The following is a 23675-nucleotide window of genomic DNA, read 5'->3' on the forward strand; positions in this document are numbered from 1 at the left end:
GGTTCATTAACAATGTTCTTATTTCTCCTAGCAACATCTGTAGTTCTCTAGTTTTATACTAACAAATGAGTGAACCTTCCATATGCATGTAAACAAAAAACTATTTCATCTCTCATGAAATACAAAGTATAATATAGCAGGCACCTGGAAAAGGGCACATTTGAGATAGCAAGCCATCACATCCTCACCTAATCACAAAAAAGGACCCAGGAAAAGCAAACAATTACTAAAAGTGGTCTAATACCATAACCTTCAATAACAAGTAGTCATCGCTAAAATTAACTGCCTCTCATGCAGCAGCAGAAAACCAAAGCAGCACTGCCTTGAAAAACTATCACATCACTAACACTATTCTTGCAACATGTTGTTTCAGAGAAGTTTCTAGCTAGCATTATTCCTTAGCAACAGGAAAAGTGGCTAAAATGATATAGCCCTCGCATTTAATCTCATTACTTTTAAATGTTTATCTGCCTTGTTTGACTACAAGTTCTTTATCCACAGAATCTGTATATCTGTTATCCTGTCTGGTTCTCTCAACTGCTAATTATGTCATTATTTGTTTATTTTTTGAAAATCTATCCCCATTAGACCATAATCATCATGAGGAAGGGCAGAGACACAACAGGGCTGAGCACAACAAATAAATATTACTTGAACTGAATTCAATACAAAGATCAAGGTGCCAATAAAATTAATTTTCAATCTATAACCTCATTTCTAGATAATTCAATTATCATATTAACTGTCCATAAAAGGAACCTAATATAAATTCAATTAAATAAACCTCAATCTGTTAACATTCTGTTTCAAACCAATATTAAAGCTATGCATAACCAGTTAGTGTAATTATATAAATGAAGAGCTATAAACATTAGGTGGCAGCAGCAGTACACTGTATTATAATCCTGAAATTGATTTTTTATATTCTCATATATAGAAACCTGATCCATAAATGGGATTACACAAATAGCCTCACATATAAAATGTGCAAAAGGAACTGAAAATACAATAATAAAACATTAAAATAACATTATCTTTGTATCCATATTTTTCAAGTTATTTCTATAATAAAATAATTGAGCAATATCAAAATGGAATTGGCAATTTCCTATAAATGTATTCAAATTTTTGCTTTCTCCTTGCACTCTCACATTTCACACCCAAGTTGTCAGCTCCTCCTTCACAATTTTATCTATCACATGACCACTTCTCACCATCTTCACCACAGCCACCATGGTCCGTGCCACCACTCGTGTTCACCCAGATCATTACAACAGTTTCCCTGTTTCTGTGTTTGCCTTCCCCATCCTGCCCCCAATCTATCTACTCTCCACATCATAGCCAGAGATTCTGTTAAAAAAAAAAAAAAGGTCAACTTATTCCTCTGCTCCGAACTCTTCAGTGCCTTCCCAACTCAGAGAAAGGCCTGTACACTGTCTTCAGCACCTTCTGTGAATAATATTCAGACTCACTGTACCCCAACTTCACTTTACTACTCTTCCCCATGCTCACTCCAACCAGACATACTAGTAGTTCTTCATCAGACCAACAGGCACCATCCACCTCAAGTGCCTTTGCATTTGCTGTTTTCTCTTCCTAACACACTCTTCTGACAGATATCTGTCCACATCGTTTTCTTCCCAAATCTCCTTCAGGTCTCTGCTCAAATGGAGAGACTTCATCCATGAGACTTTCTATGACCGCTCTACTTCAAATTCCTTCATGGCTTCATTTTTCCCCCTAACACTAATCAGTATCTAACATACTTTATATTTTATATGTTTACTTCTTTACTATCTCCCCTACTAGAACTTAAAATCCACAACAAGCAACATTTTACTATGTTTTCTTCACAATGTGTACTATGTGTACTTCACTATGTGTACTTCCAATGCCTTAAAAAGTGCCTAGTAAGCAGTGGCAGGCAAACGTCTGTCAGTAAATGACTCCTACTATCAAACAAGCATGTAACAATGGTTTTATAGCTCCTTATAATTCAAGACAATAAATTATATTAAAAGTTCAAGGGGCACCTGAGTGGCTCAGTTGGCTGAACATCCACCTCTTGATTTTGGCTCAGGTCATGAATCTCAGGATTGTGGCATCAGGCCCTGCATCAGGCTTTATGCTCAGCTCTGAGTCTGCTTGTTCTTCTCCCTCAGTTCCTCCTCTCATTCACATGCTTGCTCTCTCTCAAATAAATACAATCTCTTTTATAAAAAGTTCAAGATTGGGCAGCCCGGGTGGCTCAGCAGTTTAGCACCGCCTTCAGCCCAGGGCCTGATCCGGGAGACGCGAGATCGAGTCCCGCATCGGGATCCTTGCATGGAGCCTGCTTCTCCCTCTGCCTGTGTATCTGCCTCTCTGCCTCTCTCTCTCTGTCTCTAATAAAAAAAAAAAAAAAAAAAAAAAAAAAAAATCTTTTTAAAAATAAAATAAGTAAATAAATAAAAAGTTCAAGATTACTATTCATTTATTGCTTTTTAAGTTCAAGCATGCACAATTCACGTGTATAAAAATGAAATGACACTTTTATAAAACATACATTTCAAAGTAATGTGAATTTAAGTCAAATGTATTACAGTGCCATCATAGTATGCTAGAATTATTTTTTTTAAATAAGCACCATTTTTACAGTATCTTTAAAGTATTAGAATTATAAGCAGTCACGCTCTTCCTTATACTCAAACAGGTGAATTCAAAATTGCCTGCTGTATTTTATCTTATCTACTGACAAGCTTTGTGGGTTCAGGCACTACTGGCTCCAGAGATAGAAAGAATTAGAGGTTTGTTCTCCACCGAATGACTCTAAAATTGGTGTTGACTGCTTAATTCTGTACTATACCAGTAGCTAAACACTGATTATGAAATGCTCAGTTTTAATCTATTTTCTTTACTGTTTACATAGAGTAAACATTTGAGCAAGAGATACAAATAATAATGAACCTCAAGAAACTGTCAGAATATAGTATGCCTCCAAAATTCTCACCTGTCCTTCGTCAGGATGATCAGTATTATATTTAATCTTAGTAAAAGTGACTTAGAAAATATCCAAACTTAACACACACGTGAAAAAGCCACCACTGTAACTTAACTATAATATGTGGTAGTATTTTTTCACATACTCATACAGGTTTCAAAGCTACAAAATTGCTTGAAAAAGGTTCTTGTTTTTGCTTTGCTTTCTACTGTTTTGTTGTTCTTGGCGGGCAGTGAAGGAGGGCAGGGCAAGGAGCATGAAGAGAAATTTTAGAATTTAACAAATGCTGAATATTTTTCTTCCTTCCTTGGGGTGAAACTAAATGAGGACATTGCTAATTTGCTACATCAGTGTACACAGAAAAAATCATGCCACATTATATGTACATAACAAGTGAAATAAAACACAAAATTATTTCTTGATCACAAATTAACTGAGAAGAAATAGCGATCACCAAAACCATGGAAACTGAGGCATGCCTCTATTTCCTGAAAGTTGGCTTAGAAAGATCTCAGTTACAAATGGGTTTGTGTTAGGACGCCTGGGTGGCTGGCTCAGCAGTTGAGCCTCTGTCTTTGCCTCAGGCATGATCCCAGAGTCCCATGATCCAGTCCTACATCAGGTTTCCTGCTCGGGAGCCTGCTTCTCCCTCTGCCTGTGCATCTTTGCTCCTCTGTGTGTCTCTCTCATGAATAAATAAATAAAATCTTAAAAAAAAAAATGGGTTTGTGTTTCAAACTTTGATTTGTAAATCACTGACCTGGAATTTACAACTTTGTTCTCCTACAGACACAATGTGAAACTCCTAAGTTAGGTTCCCAGGTTGTCCATAACAGCTCATACTACTTTATAATCCACATTTCTTGGGAGTTGACTCACGTCCCTTATTTTTCTCTGCTACCCCTTTCTTCTAAAATATGTCCATTAAATTGTGCATTAATTGATTTTTTCTGGTCTAAGATAGATTTATAACTGCCGTGCTTGCTATATACTGCTATGAAAACAAGCAAACAACTGCAGGGCAAGGTGAGAAGAGTAACGGATAATATTTACTTTCTGTTCACGTCTCTAGAGAGGGCTAGGCCCTGATGAGTTTTGTTCATGTTCATAAATGGGATATATTAAAGTTACAAATCCTAAACCATATAAAGTATATGAACCCTTATTTCCAAGCAAAAAGAAAATCATAGCAATTTGTACCTTCATAAAAACAAGTTAAGAATTAGTTAAGACATACACAAACACTTCGTTCAAATTCCCAATTATTTAGCCAATGCTATAGAACTTAATAAAAGCCAGGTGACTATATGGGGCCACAGAATAGGCACATATGCAGTTTATCTTTCCTTGGCTTTTCCTTCCATGTGCCTCACACAAGGAAAGCTCCCAACTAAGCTGAGAGATTCCTGCTATTCCACTGTCCCAATGGTTTAACGTATCATTTGGGAGTACTCACACCATGATTCCATTTACAGGAATTTTTGACAATAAACTTTCGATTCCCAGATCAACTTTAGCATCAACAAGGCCACATCCTCATCCAGTGTGAGAAAGCAAAGTTGGTCCATGAAAATACCCCTTCTCCTACCCTCCACTGTCCCAAAGAACTTGGCTCCCAACAGTCCAATTCTAAGAATCATTTCAGATTCCTTCTTTGAAATTCTGAGTGATTATGACACTGAGTTTGGTCTGAGGACTAAAATATAAATTCTCAATTCTCCATGTTAATGGTTAATCAATTTGGCTAATATAACTAATAGCTCATCTACTATACCTTCCACTATGAATTAACAGCCACTATGAATGTATATTCTGTATGGCTCCAACTACTACACGGAGAAGCTTTTAAAGATTAACTGAGATAATATCTAAAGGTACCTAGAACTATCTCCAGCAGAGAGTAAATGTTCCATGAAAGACTGTGGTAGTCTGTGCACATAAATACTCTGACTTAGTGTACTAATAAATCTAACAGATTATTTGCTAATCATTAACACCTCACTTATGCTAAACTGCTTCAAGTTGCACTTCACAGCATCACTGTGATATTTCTGCCCTGTGGATGCTCCATCTACTTCATCTCCATACTATTTACAAAGGTAATTCCATGTTCTGTGTATCTAACAAAATAGCATTGCAGGGCACATGTCTCTGTTGTCAGTACACTAACTTCATATTATGATCCCATTATCTTCATATGGCCATTTAAATAAATTGACTTATCAACATCACATTCATCAGATCAAGAAATTATTATCTGTCTGATACCAAACAAGATAGCCAAACTCGTAGAAAACAAAAGCTCTCCAGAAGGCATGGCAGTTAAGTTTAATTTATCTATATCTACTGGTATATTGTTAGACAAGGCAATGCTGATCAAAGATAGATATAAATAGCAAATAGAAATCCCCTTAACAAGGAATCCTGACATTTAACATTTAACACATCACTATATATCCTTGAGGAAGGGACACGGTAGTGTACATACAATTTCCTTGTCACTCACTGAAAAATAACCTAGGATGGATTTTGTGGATTTCAACTGCCCCAGGGAGGGCAGTTGAATGCTTGGCCTATCTCACCTTTAAAGGTTCCTTCCAGTCCAGAGATTCCATGCTCTCTCCTGCTGCTACATGGTTTTCAAAATAAATGGCATATAGTAACTCCTGAGTAACTGCTTCAAATACTTTATTAGCCTAATCCTGTTGAGAAAAAAAAAGTTTTAAAATTCCCCACACAATAGTAATGTGTGTTAGCAGCCTATTCCAAGTTTTCCACAATAGCTAAACAAAACAAAGAAAAATTGAATTCTTTCCTATTCGTGACAAGAAAGGCTTAAAATTTTGCTAACAAAAAAATTACTTTAAATTTTGATAAAATTCTCTAAATAGCCCCAAGTCCAAGAAAAACAGCAGTAGTCTAGGTATAGACAAAAGGTATCAAAAGATCTATTACAACAAAGATGCCTACCTCTCAAATACTTATAGTAAGCCTACTATGTGCAAGAAGGTATTACTGGAGATATAAGAATAATTATAACCCTGGGCCCATACCTAGAGATGATAAAACATATATCCATTTAACTAAACAACATTTAACTACTCAACAAATCAGTGCAATCTGTGCTTATTTAGAAAGCTTATACTATAGAAGAGTGGTTAAGCAGTGTATGTACCATAGTTAGGTTCTGACAAAAATGAAGTTAAAGGTAGTCAGCCAAAGAACTTAACAGAAACAACTTTTTTGCTTTTCCTATTATAAATGTAAAGAACAGCTTTATTTCAGAAGCTCAAATTATCATTTATCATTCACACACCAAAAAACAGTACCTCACTTCATTACACTTGTCTAATTTTTGGTAACATTATATTAGATCTATCATCTCAGTTTTCTTCATGGCATAGGTATAATGCTGACTTTGAAACTTAAGAGACATACCAGATAGTTATATCTAAGAGATATACCAGATAGTTGTATCCTATCAGACTCTTCACATTATGAGTCATTTTTATCAATGGCAATAAAATATGGAATGGAATTGCTTTACTGCTACTGCTACCCTTGCTGAAAATAACCATTCTAAAAGGTAAGGTGAAATATATCAATACCTATAAACATTCCTCCAGGCAACAGAGCACTTTTTGGCCTTTAAACAACCTGAAGACAATCTTGAACTGCACTGAAAACTCTTCTACAGAAAATTTGATAGCAAGGTATTACAAATACCCTAATTACCATAACACAATTTTATCCTTACCATATATGAGGATCATCCTTGTTACTAAGGCACAAAGTAACAGTAACAAAACCAAAATCTAAAAATGGGAGGGTAGGGGGAAGAGTGGTAGAGGGGAGTTGAGGTTAAGGGAAGCACATAAGCATTCAATCTTCCCCTGCAAGTTGGAAAAACAGGTTGTAGGTTAACCTTAAAGGATGAAAAATAATAATGAAAGTCTTTTTCGTATCTTTTCTTAGCTAATAAAAGACTCAACAGACAAGATGCAAAATCTAAGCCTTGATAGAAGAATAAAATTCTAAACACAAATGCCAAAATTTTCTTTCTAGCCTTTAAAATAACCCACCTTAGTATACCAAACTACAATTTTGTTACCTTACAGATAGAATATAGTGAGCATGTGCTAATTCTGTAGTCATAAAAAATAATTTATCATTAAAACCTATTCCTTAATCTGAGATACTACCCTATTACTATTACTGGTATTAGATAACATGAGATTATTAAACTGCTAAAACATGAATTTTTTTAAGCTCCTAGGGATGATTCAGTGTGAAGAGCATTCATTTCTATTCATCCATATAATACACATTTCTTCACGTATTTAATTACATGAAAGTTTAGGAGAGAAAGAAAAAAGTATTAAAGGAACTCAAACATTTCCTGGATTTCTCAGTGTGCCAGTAACTTTTTTTTTTAAGATATTTATTCATGAGAGACACAGAGAGAGAGAGAGAGAGAGAGAGAGAGGCAGAGACATAGGCAGAGGGAGAAGCAGGATCCTTACAGGGAGCCTTATGCAGGACTCGATCCCAGGACCCTGGGATCATGACCTGTGAGCCAAAGGCAGATGCTCAACTACTGAGCTACCCAGGTGCTCCAGCCAGTAACTTTCAACTTTCCTCTCATGATTCTATTTTATTTTTTAAAAATAACAAATACTCAATACATGTTTATGGAACTAAGCAATATCTCACATGAAAATTATTTGCATAATTTCTGCTGGTAAAACTTCATAAATGTGACCATTTCTCTCCTACAAATTGAGAGCTACTGCAGGTGGCTCAGTACCAGTGAAACAAGGAATGAAGTCTGAAAAACTTTTTGTCAATGGCAAAAAAGTGCTTTCCATATCTAAAGATCAAATTGGCAAAAAAGTGATGGGTCTAGTTGACAATGTATACTGAAAACCTGTTTGCTTGTTTATGCCTGCTCAGTAACTCTGCTCTACATTTCTAGCTAAAACCACTCGCATTAAAAATAAATAAATAAAAGTAGCTTCTTTTTATTTTGTTATCTTGTGGGGAAAAAAGTTATAGGAAGGAAAAGTACTAGAATTTAGGTACTTTTTAGGAAAAGAAGGGAAGATACATAGGCACAGATACACAAAGAAATACAGAAAAAGATGCCCCATGTTTTATCTGTTCATCCACCCATGGACACCAATCCATATCCATGCTTTCAAATCTATTCGTCTTGCTTCCCACTTAAATTCAATTTGATCCTCACTGTTGCGTCTGATCCATTCTTCTCGCTACTTCCCAAGTTATCCAGCTAAAACACAGGTCTGTTCATGTCACCCCCTTGTCTAAAAATTTTCACTGCCTCAGGGCTCCTAGATGCCTCAGTTGGTTAAGGGTCTGCCTTAAACTCAGGTCATGACCTTGGGGTCCTGGGATCAAGCCCACCTCAGGGTTCCTGCTCAGTGAGGAGCCTGTTTCTCCCTCTCTGCCTCTGCCTCTCCCATGTACACATCCCCCTGTGAGCTGGCGGCCATGCACACTATCAAATAAAATCTTTTAAATTTTTCAATGCCTAAAATAAAGTCCAATGATCTTAGAATTGTACTTTTTTGGCCCCACCTCTTTGCCCAGTTCATACCTCCTTCTATCTAAATGTTCCTATCCACTAAAACTCGCCATTTTAGGGACTCTGAATGAACTCTATATTCACACCTTTGCTCATATACTGCACCACGTACCCAGAATAGACTACCTTGCTCCTGTCTCTGCCTACTATTATGCCATGCTTTCCATGAAACCTTTCTCTCATCTTTCCAAGTGGAATTAATTTGTCTTTCCTGACTTGTCAAGACATTCTTGATTATATTTAAATTACAGAATTTCCCACATCTTGTCATACATAATAGTTAGCTTATACAGTAAGTCTTACACCCCAATAAATTATCGGCTTATCAGAAGGAGATGCCTAGAGTTCAGCAATTACATTCTATTGTTAAACATACCCTCAACAATCCTAACAAAGGATTCCACATGTTTTAGTCAATAAATGTTTGACACACCTGTGGTTCTATTTGTAAATCACTTTTTAATTCTCATTTGACAAAGAGAGCTAGCTTCATTAAAGAAGATTATGTCCAAAAAGTCGACTCGTTTGTGACTGAACAAGAAAGCAACTTAAAGACGGATACCCGTTATATATAATGGAAGTTTCTCACAGTTTTTAAAGATGCCAAATCCCCCACCATGATTTAATCAGACCTGGAAGAACAAGTAATAATCAGAATAAGGAAACAGAGAGCTTAAGGAGGGATGGGACAACAGAGATGACTGAAGCAGAAGAAGTTAACACAAAGGCTAAGAGAAAATAGACATTGGGAATGGAGTGGCTCAAGATGAGTGAATGGAAATGTTTGGTTCCTTTTACAGGCCCCCAAAGAGCATGAACTAGTTGGCAATAAAAAATATTTGGTAAATGAACGGTAAGGTAACATTCAAAGGAGAAAGGGCCAGGAAGGGGAGAGAGAGATGACATTTCTTTTATTTTGGCCTCTGATGGTTACATTTTTAAAATTTGCTGGCTATAGGAGAGACATAAATGGATGCATTCATTCATATTCCTTCAATTGGATCATATACCAAAAAACACATCTATTTAACAAATGCACACATAGAGAGATTTAGCTGTCAAAGAATGGCTCTAACTGCAAAAATTTTTGCAAAGACCTAATTGGAGTAAGAGCTGACATTGAGATGACTGCTATACCAGTATAGCTCTAAGCCAAACCTCTTGTTCTGGCTGACCATGCAGGCTATGTCACTGGACATTAACTTCACACTTGTGTCTGCCTAAGGCCAGATCTTACCCTTACTTTCAGTAGAGCCAGCTATCAACATCCTCAGATTATTACAACAAAGTCTTAGAAACTCAAGAAGGCAAAAATAAAGCCATTTCTACCCTTCTTATTAACATCTAGATATTGTCATCATTTAGTAAAACAAATTTCTATAATGAGTGAGATAAGAAAACCTTAATTCACCAGGCTGGCATTCCAAACCTCCTCTGAACAGGCCCAAACATCCATCTTAGTCTCATCTGCCACTACTCCTTTAAGAATTTGAACTAGCATACATAAAGCGTTTGGCACTCTACCAACCCAGAGTAGGGACCCAATATGTGTCAGTTGCTATTATCACTCAACGTTGTCTACACCCTCCTCCCCGCAAGTCTATCACGTCACCAAATTATTAAAAAATAAGAAAATTAACATCATAGAAAATAAACTGGGCCCATAACTTAAACTTCATCTTAACTAGGCTTGCTGCAACCAGAATCAAAAAACTGTCTAGTAATAACATTGTTATTCAAAAGAAAGGTGTATAATAGGTCTTCATGAAGAAGCCAATTTTCATATAGAAGTCATTAAGAAGAGATCAGAAATGTCTTAAGTTAAGAGGTGTCAGAACTGTTAAATGCCTTAAGTGAAAATGCTTCTTCACATCCTATTTTTAAATTGCTTCTTTGAAGGAAAAGAATTATTTTAGAAGTATCATGGAGACTCCATTAGCAAGGGTTAGGACAGAACTTAACAATAAACACAATGGGATTGCTTTGTTACACTGATTCTGGAGTAAACATTGTGAAAACTATATTATCTATAGCCTTTAGGAAAATGTAGTGTGACACATCCCATGGAATGGCTGAACCTGAGCAACAAAAGGCCATGTGACAGAAGAACTAGTTGCAAAAACAAAGCTACAGCAAATTTTAGAAAACCAAAATTATCATAACCATAATATCAGAAAGTAAAATGATGCTTTCTGCCTATAGTGGCTGTGGGACCCATGCAAACCAATGCATGTCTATCGTTAATATTCCCAAGGGTGAAAGTGGATAGTTACAAAAACATAAGAGACAGGGAAGTAAAATGTAACGTAGGTCTTTTTAGAAAGACACTTCCTTAATCTAAGGGCATTGGAACACACTGACACACAACTTCTATTCCCTGTGCTTTCTCAGATCTACACTTTTTTAAAAAAATACATTATTTATTTATTTGACAGAGAGAGAGAGAGTGAGCATAAGCAGGGTGAGTGGCAGTCTCAGTGGGGAGTCAGATATGTGACTAGATCTCAGGACCCTGGAATCATGACCTGAGGAGCCAAAGGGAGACGCCCAACCGACTGAGCCATCCAGGCAGCCCTCAGTTCTACACTTTTGTTTATTTTCTTCAGCCCACCCAAAGTGCCTTAAGTGTCAAATTCTGCTTCTTTGGATCCCTCAAATATCACCTCTTCCCACTGCCATATGCACTTGAATGGCAATGGTCCCTCTCCTTTCACCATCTCCCAGGCATGTTTCACTTGCCCTGACCAGAAGTACCTGCACACTCCAACTTAAATGGTAAAGTATTTTGTTTCACAGAAGCTCTATCCCCTACTGAGTTATAAACTTGCTGTGAACAGAATATTCTTACAAAGCCCCAGAAGAATTGTGAAAAGAGTAAAGACTCAGTAAATGCCAGCTGAATGAAAGGGGAATAAAAAGTAATTTTTGCAATGTCTGAAATTATTTTTTTGCATAATTATGTTCTGGCATAATTATATTATTGTTTGCATATCTAAACAAACTTTAATAGCAACAATAGTTCATATCCTAACAAGAGAAAGGTAAGAAGAAAATACTGTTTTGTGGGGGTTTGGTTTGTTTGGAAATAGGTGATTAAAGTGTCAAATTCTGTCTGCAGGTAGTTTTTTTGTTCAACTTCCAGCCTAGGTCTCCCATTCAAAGAATTCAAGCCACAGTCTGGTGCACTTCGTACACCTTGGAGGATTCCCACTCACTTGCCCTCTGCTCTCCACTTCCCTTCCCTTGCTTGGTTCCTCAGAAAGCAGAAAGGTATCATGGCTAAGAATTTGGGAATCACAGGACCCAGTCTTTTCAAAAGCCCAATGGTATGGAAAAAGAGAAGGAGGGGAGAAGAATGTTGAATGTTCAACATTCAAAAGCCAAGTTAAGAGGAATAACTAAATGAAATATGTGAACAGTGGAGTGTAGTTATATACGAAAATGCCCCCTTACTTTTTAAAGATGCATAATGACAAAAAAAAAAAAAAAAGCATACGGACATAAGTAATGTCATGCTTTATAGGACTTGTTTTAAAATTTTCAGGAGCGGGCAGCCTGGGTGGCTCAGCGGTTTAGCGCCTGTCTTTGGCCCGGGGCATGATCCTGGAGACCTTGGATCGAGTCCCACATCAGGCTCCTTGCATGGAGCCTACTTCTCCCTCTGCCTGTGTCTCTGCCTCTCTGTGTGTCTACAAATAAATAAATGAAATCTAAAAAAAAAAAAAAAAAAAAAAAAAAACCACTTTCAGGAGCAAATCTGATAAAGCAAGCATGGTAACACATTATTAACTTATAATCATAAATATACGTGAAATGTATGCAGAGTGTTCAATATATTCTACTAGTTTTTTTCACATTTTTTGTAATAGAAGTTAAAAAGAATTTTTTTAATTTAATTAAAAATGTGACTCTCTAAGAGCTGAATTCTACTCCAAGCTAGGTTACATACTGTATGGAAAGGCCACAGATAAGTTACTAAATCTGTGTCAATCTTAGCTCTTCTCCTGTTAAAAAATTGCAATACAAAGCTCAAAGACTTGTTCAAGATTAAATTAGTATGTAACATAATTAGGACAATGACATTACACAGTAATTACATATGTTAGTTATTATTCATATTCCTGCTGGAAGGTAGACTAGCCTAGTTAAAGAATTGTATTTTCTTACTGTACCCAGAACTTACTGCTGTGGGAGAAAACAGGGTATATGAAAAAAAGATCAATCACCTTTCTCCAGTCCAATATTTGCCAAGAAACTGCAATGGCAACTAAAAGCCACGAAATGGAACATAGGAAGGAAAAGGTAGCTACTATGCCACCTCCATCAGCAAGAGAAGACCAGAGCATATACTCCAGGACTGAGGGCTACCATATTCCCCCACCTTCCCCACATCCCCCACCCTCTACCATCACAAATAAGTAACAGAGAAGAGGACCAGAAGGAATCAATTTCTTTAACAGGAATAACTGGATATGTATGTCATTAACAACAGAAATTGCTGTGATTCCCTACAATAAAGAATTAAAAGCTAGGAATTGTATACACTTTTGAAGGCCTAAAGCAAGTTAAATTCAGTCTCCTAGAAGAAATGATGGTCAATATTTCAATGACACCTGCAAGGAAAGGAAGCATTTCTCCCTTCTTGAAATAAACAGACCAAAGACATCTGCTTCTATTTTAACCCGTTCTCCTTAGTGCAGGAAATTCTGTAACCAAATGGAAAATTTTTCTACCTTAAATATGCAAAGAGTACATTTACCTTAAGTCTTCCTGATGTGCTTGAAATATATTTGCCTGTAAGCACACTTAAGTTTTACTCACACCATGGCTCACAGGTTCTTCCATTCTCTAAGCTGACAACATTCGGATAAAAAGAAACAAATAACCCCTTTGTTAGAAATAGAAAATGGAAAAAGCTCTAATACATATATACCTATCAATGTCAGGAAGAGGAAAACAAATAAATAGTAGACATAACAACAAGAACAAGAGTCCTAGCTGCCTGGAGCATTGTTCTTGTTGCTGTAGAAGAAAGAGTGACAACATTAACATAACAGCTTATACTTAAGAGTTTTCTATGAGCTAAGTGCTGTGCTAAGGGATTCCCATGTGTTAATTCACATAATCCTCATATTCAATGAAGTATTAGGACTCTAATTCTCCACTTTGCAAATGAAGAAAATGAAATTTAGTTGTTTGACAAAGATCACACACCTACATACAGGAGGGATGGGACTGGAACCCAAGCCTGTCCCCAAAACCCCTGCTGTTCATTATAGGATTGCAGAACCTCTCCCAAATGGTGCCCTACAGCTGTTGAAAGACTGACGCTGAGACTCTGGTACTGCCAGAACCAATCCGTGACAAAACAATGATAAACCAGAGTCATCTTCCCCGTATCCAATAAAAAACTGTTTAAAGCTAATTCTGGCCGGTATACAGTTAGAAAGAGAAATCCTTTTGTAACAGAAGTAGCTTCATACAAAATGTTTCTTTTCCCCTATCATGGGCTTAAACTCACCTTATCCAGAGACCTGTCTAGAATGACTCATTTTCTGAGGAATTCAGAAAATTAAAGTGTTAGTGTACTTAAGAATGGAAAATTTGGGGGCACCTGGGTGGCTCAGTCGGTTGGGCCTCTGCCTTCAGCCTGGGTCATGATCCCAGGGTCCTGTGATCCAGCCCCACGTTGCACTCCCTGCTCAGTGAGGAGCCTATTTCTCCCTCTCCTCCTGGCTCATGCTGTCACTGTCTCTCTCTTGCAAGTAAATAAATAAAATCTTTTTAAAAAGAATGGAAAATCTGTGTCAATAATGCTTGAGACACTACTAATTCAATAAAATAGTGTGTAAAGTACCAACACAGCATAAAATACACACACTCCTGACTTTTACCTTTTAAAATCTATTAAAGGATATACTTAATTCTAACCACAGAAAAATTAACACTCAACTATTAAAAGTAATATTTTTAGGAAAACAATACACTTTTTCAGGTCTGAACACTTCCAAATCCCTATCTACTTTAAACCAATTAAATTTAATGAAGGAAAGCCAAGAAACTAGATGGAACAAACATACCACAGTTCAGCCACAATATGTACATTTCATATTTGCTCATGAAAACATTCACATTCTGAACAGGACTTTTTGATCCAAGCCTATCAGTACTGTGGGCAGAACTGGGAAGCATTTAACTTTTAGAATAGCATGTGGCCACATAAGGTCTTAAACAAGTGTCTGGTTCACACTTACTTAAACAACAAACTGAAAATGTTGACACATGAAATATTTTTTACTGATTCTATTGACATAATTTTTTTTGTCCTTCAAAACACAAAAAAATATATATACTGGTTCTCAGTACTTATTCTTTCATTTTAAAATGATCAAAGATATGTAACTACACATATAAACATTTATGATTATGTAACATGTATTTTATGATTAAAATAGTAAGGTAGGGAACGCCTGGGTGGCTCAGCAGTTGAGCATCTGCCTTTGTCTCAGAGAGTGATCCCGGAGTTCCATGATCGAGGCTCTCATAGGGCTTCCTGCATGGAGCCTGCTTCTCCCTCTGCTTGTGTCTCTGCCTCTCTCTCTGTGTGTGTCTCTCATGAATAAATAAATAAAATATTTTAATTAATTAATTAATTAAAGTTAGTAAATAGAAATTAAAATATTTTCATTATTATACAAATAAGTTTACACTTCATTTTTTACTCAACTCAATAGAAAAATTTCTGTACATCAATTATTTGTTTCTACAGACAATTCACTCTAGAACGGTTTTTCTAAACTTTTACCTATTACAAGAATTTTTCTTCATTCTGTTATGAACTGTCATGATTTTATTTCTCAAAAAAAAATTGCAAGTTTTTAAGTCTGTATTACTCTTTGCAATAAGTTACGGTTCAAATTCGTCCACTTTAATTTTATTTTTGCAGTGATACTAAATCTCACTCTAACTCTATGACAAATGTTCCCCAACAAAAATAAGTTATATAGCTTTTCACTGAAGCGTATTTTAGACATAAAATAACACGAATACATTTATTAAGATGCCATTTTTTACTCCATATTAACTAATGAAAGAATACTGAATTAAAGGCTGCAGTAAATTTGAATAAATGTGGAAATTTCCAATTCCTAAGAAAAAGCTTTAATAGTACAAAATTAAGTTCAATGCATCTGAGGGGAGAGAAGTGACATTCATTCAAAACCAAGCCTCAGGGTAGTAAGTTAAGGAAAGAATGCTGTACACTGCAGGCCAGATTTGCAAGTACCAACAACCCCTTATTACATGAATATCAAAGCATCAAAAGTATAAACAATAATTATATGTGTATGTGTGCAAAACCAACAGGCAAATTTAAGCTGGATTTGGCATTTGAACAAATGCATGATTTTAACTCTGAGAATCTGAAAGTAACCGAAAAAGAATACAAGAGGCACTCTGAATCAGTATGTTCATAAAAGATTAGCATTTGCAAATAAAGGAACATTTAACATCAACAGGGTGGCTGACATAAATGAGATGAAATGGAATAAGAAGAGGAAGAGATAAAGAATCAAAATTACTGCTCATGTGACTAGCATTCTGACAATGTTGGTAATAATGATTAACAAATACTACACATTTACTACATTAGTCACTTTAAATACCTTGTATTATCTAATAATTCCTATAACTTTATGAGGTAAATACTACTAACACTCTCTTTTCACAGAGGTCACTGAAGCACAGAAAGCTAAAGCAACATTTCCAAGACCACTTAACTAGTCAGTGCTTCATTTGGATGTAAACGTTCTTCCTGTAACAAACCCAGAAATTTAAGAAGAAATTGTTCATGTCAATCATCAACCAAGAGTTGTTAATATCTCATTTCTCTTGAGATACCAAAACACACATTAAATTCCATCTTCCTTCAACAACAAAAACCCCACCACTTCCTAGGAAAAGTTCTCTTTACAGAGTTTTTCTAAGTTTTAAAAGAAGGGCAACATTAAGAATTAAAGACCCATAGTATAATATTTATTTGGAAGCTTCTTTAAAAAGAAATAAATGAAAAAAAAAGAAAAAAAGAAAAAAAGAAAAAAAAAGAAATAAATGATTTCTCTTCTCTGTCTCATTGAATACAACAGAGTCAAAGTAGAGGCTCTGAGATTATGAAGATCCCAATCTCAGAGTTTATGTAGACATTACAAGAACCATTCCAATACTAAGTGTTTATTTTAGTATTGGCTGTCTGCCCAGAGAATGCCAGAATACATTTTAACCAAGTGGACAGAAAACCAAGCAAGATGGAATTGAACTCCACTTTAAATATAGTAAGGTCTGTATAACACCACAACACAACTTCCTCTCTTATTACTTTTATATATAATCAGACTCCTAATCATTTCTTAATTTACAGTTCACACTCCTATGTACTTTAAATTTTTAATTGAATTTTGGAGATTTAAAGAAAAAACACTAAACAACTAATGTCGATATCGTTTTCTAAGGTGACATCTGTGAAAAAGATACACAGGGGTATATTTAACTGGAAAGAATTAGAAAGGTTGTACTGTGTTTATGAAAACATATAAATATATAGTTATTTTCAGATCATATTGGCAGCATCTATTTAATTCCATAATAATAGTTTCTCTTGATTTTTAAATTAAACCTTGAACATTATTACCCTGACTGATTCTCAAGAGGAAAGAATTATGAATGTGCCAAATCCTGTTCTTTACTTCAAAGCATTAGTGTAAAATAATAAAGAGCTAATGTGGCCCTGACAATTATTGTATGTTTCATTAAAATTTCATCCTTTTGTCCCATTTAAGGACCCAATACATGCTTCTGGCCATATGGAATCAGTTACGCAGACTCTGTGATTTCTTCTCCATAAACATTACTTCACTACTTGCAGTTAACAAAAATAACATAAACTAAGAAATAACTTACACCATTTTTATAGCTAAGTTTTCCAACAACTCCATTACAATTCAAATCATCAACATATCATCAGGTCAAATTTCATTACAATTAAATTGAAAATTTTCAAATTTTCCACAAAGACATATAGAAGTCCCAAATAACTGTTCATTAACTTAAAGTGGAAAAAAAAAATAGTAACAGCTGATTTTTAAGCAAGAGGGTTTTTCAAGCACTATGCTTTTTTTCCTTTCAGTGCTCCTGAATGAAACAAGCTTAGTGAACATGAAACAATTTATATGAACCAGGAGGTGTAACAACAGGGACCAACCCTCATTCTTCCAATGGTCTGCCAGCACTGCAATAGTCTCCCCAGAAGGGCAGCCAGGGCAGCCACTTCACAAAAAGAGACTGAGCTTCGTTGGGCCTTGGCTCTCAACTCTCAGAGGAAACTGAACGCTTAAGTTTGCAAATTTTTAAAGGAGAAACCTGGCTACATCAAGCCCCAAGCGGAAAAGGGATAAAAGTAGACCTGCACTGAACTCCCTCCACTACCAATGCTTGAGCAGTTCTGGACAGCACCTAAAGCCTCAGAAGAGTGTGATGTGAAAATCTACAAGTATGAAAACACCTATTATAATCCCTCAAACACGTTCTGACCCCTCATTAACCCCCAAATTCTCTGTACCATGATTACATTAACACAAGCATGCACATTGCTGCTCCCAAAAATAATCAATCTAGATATTTATCTAGAAACTAGATGAAGCAATTATATTCAGTAAATGTTTACTGAATGAATATCTACTAGGTGCTAAATTCTGATGATTAATGGTAAGACACCAATGCCTCCCTTAAAAAAGACCCTACAAGCTATAGGGGAGACAGATACAAACAATTACAATACAAACAACTAAAAACTATTGTGGGAGTAGCAATGGGAGGGAGCTAGCAAGAAACACAGGAGGGGCAGCTTACCCAAACTGGTGGTATCAGAAAGGCTTCTCAGAAAAAATTACATATGTTTAAATATATATATGGCCTGAATATTAAATGATAGTATTTTAACACAAAATTCACTTACTTTCTAACCACTCTCCCCTCAAGTTCTCCCCCTTACTCACCACACATTCTAACCCACTCATCCTTAATCCACTGTTTTGAGTAAAACTGATGACGGATATGTTAATGTGAGGATCCCATATGAGAAGAAATATCCTTCCAAGAGTGTTCTAAATGGACATAGCCACATGGTTATGAGTTAACACAACAGTTGAGGATGGGTAAGGCTGCATAGTTATATAAACTCTATCCATGCATTTTCTATCAAAGGTAAGGGCCATTTTATGTTCAATCCTTCAGGCCCAAAACTCAGAATTTTCAATGTTGTCACATGTCTCAACTTGACCTAGCAATTATTTATTTAATCAATGTTTTGAGAAGATTTGAATCAGCACTACATATATTCACTAAGAGATGTCCTTCAGAACCAATAAAATCTCACACACTTCCAAATAACCTCTTAAGGAAACAACACAACTTGATCAATTTGTTATCATAACAATCAATTTTTATATATAATTCCTTAAATATTATAGTTTTGGGCCAAATGACTTTTATCTACTTTTCTCTTTTATTATACTTTAACATTTCAGTTGAAAATTCAAGTTCAACTGATCGTTAAGAAATCAACACCTTAAAAAAAAAGAAATCGACACCTTTTTAATGCAAAACATAACATTTCAGAATTCTCCAACAGTAACAAAATATATATAAAACTGCCTAATATATTTGCAAAAAATCAAACAAACAAAACACCCACAAAAGTTTAGGCATAACAGAAATCACCCAAAGCAGGTATTTACAATCAATGGGTTAATTACATATCATCTTTATTAATTAAACAAAAAATCTTGCCCAAGACATAAATCTCTCTTTTTATAAAATAAAAATTCAGGAATAACTCCACTGTTCATAAGGTGAATTTTAAAACATACATGGGAAGGGTTTTTATAAAAATTTATAGTAAAGTTCTTCTAATTAGAAAATTACACACATACCAAACACATAGTATTTCCTTAGAAATGAATTAAATTGAAACTTAATTTTAAAATTTTTATGAAACAGGGCAGCCCAGGTAGCTCAGCGGTTTAGCGCCACCTTCAGCCCAGGGTGTAATCCTGGAGACCTGGGATCGAGTTCAGGCTTCTCAGGCTCCCTGCACGGAGCCTGCTTCTCCCTCTGCCTTTCTCTGTGTCTCTCATGAATAAATAAATAAAATCTTTAAAAATAATTAAAAAAATAAAATTTTTATGAAACAGACCGTTCCCTAATAAAAACTAAATATCTTCAAACTGCCAAGCCTTTCTATAATGGAAAAATCTAATTCACAATAACTATATATTTCCAATGCTATACTATCAAAATAGTAATGTGATAAGGTATTTTTCATTCACTAAAGGCATCAGATCAAAAGAATTAAAACTGAAAATTTTCTTGGAAGATAAAGGAAAATAAGGTTCAATGGTTAAGAGTTGATCTATGTGGTATTTACCAGAAAACTTTTCATTATTTGAAAAGAAACAGGTCCACTTACAGGTTCATGAGCTATGACTGCATTCAAACGCTTTGGGCTTGCTTACCCCCCAGGTACTGATTTGCTGTTCCTCAAGTACAATCTTTCATCATATCCATGTTATTCTTTTCCCATCAGTACTATGTTCCAAGACACATAAACAGTGCATCAAAAAAATAATAGTTTTCTCCCACAGTTTTAGCTTTATTACTTCAGAGGTTGCATGAAAATGTTTAAATAATCTCAAATCATTAATTCATGAGCTGACCCTACTTGTCTATAAACAATTCATGTCCTCAACAACAACAACCACAACAACAACAACAACAACAAAAGCCTGCAACAAAAAGGTGATTTAGGAATACAGCAATAAAAATATGAAAGAGAAATGCCTTTTATTTATTTAACCAAAACAGAGGCTGCTGCAGCTGCAGGAACCTCTTCTGACTGATGTGACATGAGTCACTACATTTAAAAACAGACGCTCTAAACAGATGGCTATTCAGCTAAAGGCTTCGGGCATTATTTCCCACTCTTAGTCATGTTTGCCAAAGAAGAGGGCACTAGTTTTCTACTATAGCTTCAGTATACACACGACAACAGATTGCTGATAAATAACTGCTAATCAATGTCACATTACCCACCATAATTTACATTTTTAAGAGTGTTGCTAGTTAGAAAGAAATACCAAGAAGCAAAATTTATAGTCCAGGTAAACAAACAATTTGAAAGGACTTAAATGTAGGCTATGGCCAATATACAATTCAAAGACTATGTCTACTCTAATAAATATTTCAAGTTACATTTACTTTCTAGTCATTCATTCATGTTGGAAGTTTTCACTGCCAAAGTAATGACTAGCAAAAAATATAGCTGAAGCATAAACCAATTACAGATCGGCTGATATTCACATAATTACAGTTTTTTGAATCAGTCTTCTAAAAGCACATTACAATACATGCTTTAAAATACTAGCCTCCACAAACCTGCTTTTGGATTATAAGGTCTATGTTAATCATCCAAAGAAACACAGCAGTCTTTTGCACTGGTGATGTGTGAAAACTCTAGGATAAATGACATCCAGACTCCTGAAGTGAGAACATGCTAGAAGTTGTCCCCAAGAAAGGATAGAAGGCCCTTCTGAGGGTATGTCTGAGCAAGACTGAGAAAAAGCTTAAAGCAATATCAAGGACACCATCATTTCTGTGGACTCCTACAAGAGCTTCATGACCAGAATGCCCATGCCCACTTTTGGCCACATCTACTTCTGCCCACCTTGCCCACTGAAGCCTGACAGGGCCACAATGCTCCCATCTCAATCCCCAGCCACCCAGCCCCTATTCTGCTTAAAATATGTCACGTGGAGGGACACCTAGGTGGCTCTGTCAGGGTCCAGGATCAAGCCCGATATTGGGCTCCCTGCTCAGCAGAGAGTCTACTACTCCCTCTCCCCTCATGCACACTTGTGTGCAGCACTCTCTTTCTCAAATAAATCTTAACAAGAAAAAAATATGTAACATGGTTTCCGTCTCCTTGTTCTTGAGATAAAGACCCAAGCCCTTATCATCCCTGGAAAGCCACTGGTAGCCTGGCTATGCCTCATCTATCTCTACATGACACGAAGATCTGCTTCGTCTGATACCATACTCCCAGGCATTCTCTCCACTAGAGCCGCACTTCATGCCTGGACTATACCAAGCCTCCTGCCACCAAGAGCTGCTATCTTCTCTCTTGTATAACACCATCACTCCTCTCTCTGCCTCCTTCAAGTGTGCTCTACTGTCACATCTCAGTTCAAACACCACTTCCTCGGATAACTCGGATTTCCTTCATTAAGCCCCATATTATCTATACAGTACTGTACAGTTCGCAATTGCTGTACCTACTTTTTTTTTCCATTTACTTAGGTGATTTTATTAACATCTTGCCCTCTCCCCCACAGCCTAAATACATAGGCCCTAAGTCCAAATCTATACTCAACACTGTATTTCCCAGGGCTTGTAGTACAGTGACTGGCACAAACTGAGCACTCAATAAATACCTGTTGAATGAATGAGTGAAGAAGGGGATTTAAAGAAATCAATAGGCATCTTTCAGCAGGAAAATTTACTGCTACATTTTCAGTTGCAATCCCACAACAATTTATTCTCATTGAATTGGAAATTTGTGAAAAGTACTCTTTAGGGATCAAATTTTTCATATGCTGACTTCAAGAATGAAGACAAAATTCTTCATACATGACCCCATAAATTTACATCACAAAAGTAACAGGGTATTCTAGAGTTAAGTCTTTAAAAACCAGACTGCTAAAAAGAGACAAAAGAGGAGTTCATGAAGATAAAGAAATGGATAGGGGAATCGACTGAAAACAAAACTCAGATAGTAAAGAAACTCCCTGAAGAGAATAAATGGTTTATAGAAAAGAATATATTTACTGTTGGAATAAAAAAGATACTAGGGTATAAAACTGTTGGCCAAAAAGAAAGAGATTAATACATGAAAATGATCCTTCAAATACAGGCAAATTAAACAACTGATTTTTTAAAATTCAGTAAATTGTAGATTAGATGACAGCCTATTAAGGATATAATACTTTATAAAAATGTCACAATCAACAACAAAAAAAAAATGTCACAATCAACACCCCAGCAGATATTTTACAACATTCATTTTTCCTTGTTAGAGTTATGCCAACTTAGAGATTTGGAAGTTTAATTTTTCCCCAAAAATATTTATGCTTCTAAAAGTCTTGTACTTTAAGTAAAGGCCATCACTTATAAGTACTTATTTTATGTAGAGATCATTTGAGATGTCAAGAGATCAATTCATCACAGTCTATGTATTCCATTAAGATACGATTTACTGTGGAGAGAGCCAAATATAAAATATCAAATGGTAACCATTTAAGCTTGACTACCTTATTAAAGACTGTGTTACTGCCATGTAGATATTCCAGTGTGTTCATTCCTCACCTAATTTTTTTATTTTCTTGACTTCCTTGTTCATTATTGCTTTGCGGCTAGCATTTCCTTTTGACATGTATTGATCATGCTAATAGCTAGAATACTGCTTTTCATGCCTGGAATTGATGGACTGTACTTTATAAAAATCCTTATGAATTGACAAACAAGTTTATTTAATGATGTTTATTCAAAAGAATATTTTTTAGACATTTTCACATTTGAAATACATTTTTTTAAAAAAAAAAAATCCTAAATGTTACAAAGACTTATTAGTCATGAGAACAAGTAAGAGTACTAAACAGAAGTAACACACCTCTTCATTTAACTCTTTGAATAGTACCTGGTATTTTTATGACTCAATACACAAATGAATGGCACAAATCTTTGTGATGAGAAAACTAGTCCTCGAATTAAAGAAGGATGAGAAAACTGAACCTGTTTTAAATGTGGGCAACCCATAGTCTACAGAATCCAACCAATTCTACATGCACAACTATTTAATCCTGCAAGATACTTCTTGGAAGTGTTCCTGTTTTATAAACTCCTATGATCTTAGTTGGAACTTAGGGGTGATTCAGGGCAAGACGTAAACTAAAATAAGAATTCTCTTCTTCAACAGCCTTAAAA

The 23675-nt window shown here is 35.7% G+C and overlaps 1 protein-coding gene across 6 annotated transcripts in view; it reads right to left on the reverse strand.

Annotated features, from left to right (window-relative positions):
- MED13L (mediator complex subunit 13L) overlaps positions 1–23675 on the reverse strand; it is a 297211-nt gene that overhangs the window by 172835 nt on the left and 100701 nt on the right. Inside the window, exon 1 of one of the 6 annotated variants that reach the window (XM_077875778.1) lies at positions 4437–4581. The exons of the other annotated variants lie outside the window; for them this stretch is intronic. Within the exon in view, the coding sequence (XP_077731904.1) occupies positions 4437–4449 (13 nt within the window). The 5' untranslated portion in view covers positions 4450–4581. Of the gene's footprint in view, positions 1–4436; positions 4582–23675 lie in introns of those variants that run through there. 6 annotated transcript variants of the gene reach the window in all.

Source organism: Canis aureus, chromosome 27, assembly GCF_053574225.1.
Source record: "Canis aureus isolate CA01 chromosome 27, VMU_Caureus_v.1.0, whole genome shotgun sequence".
NCBI lineage: Eukaryota > Metazoa > Chordata > Mammalia > Carnivora > Canidae > Canis > Canis aureus.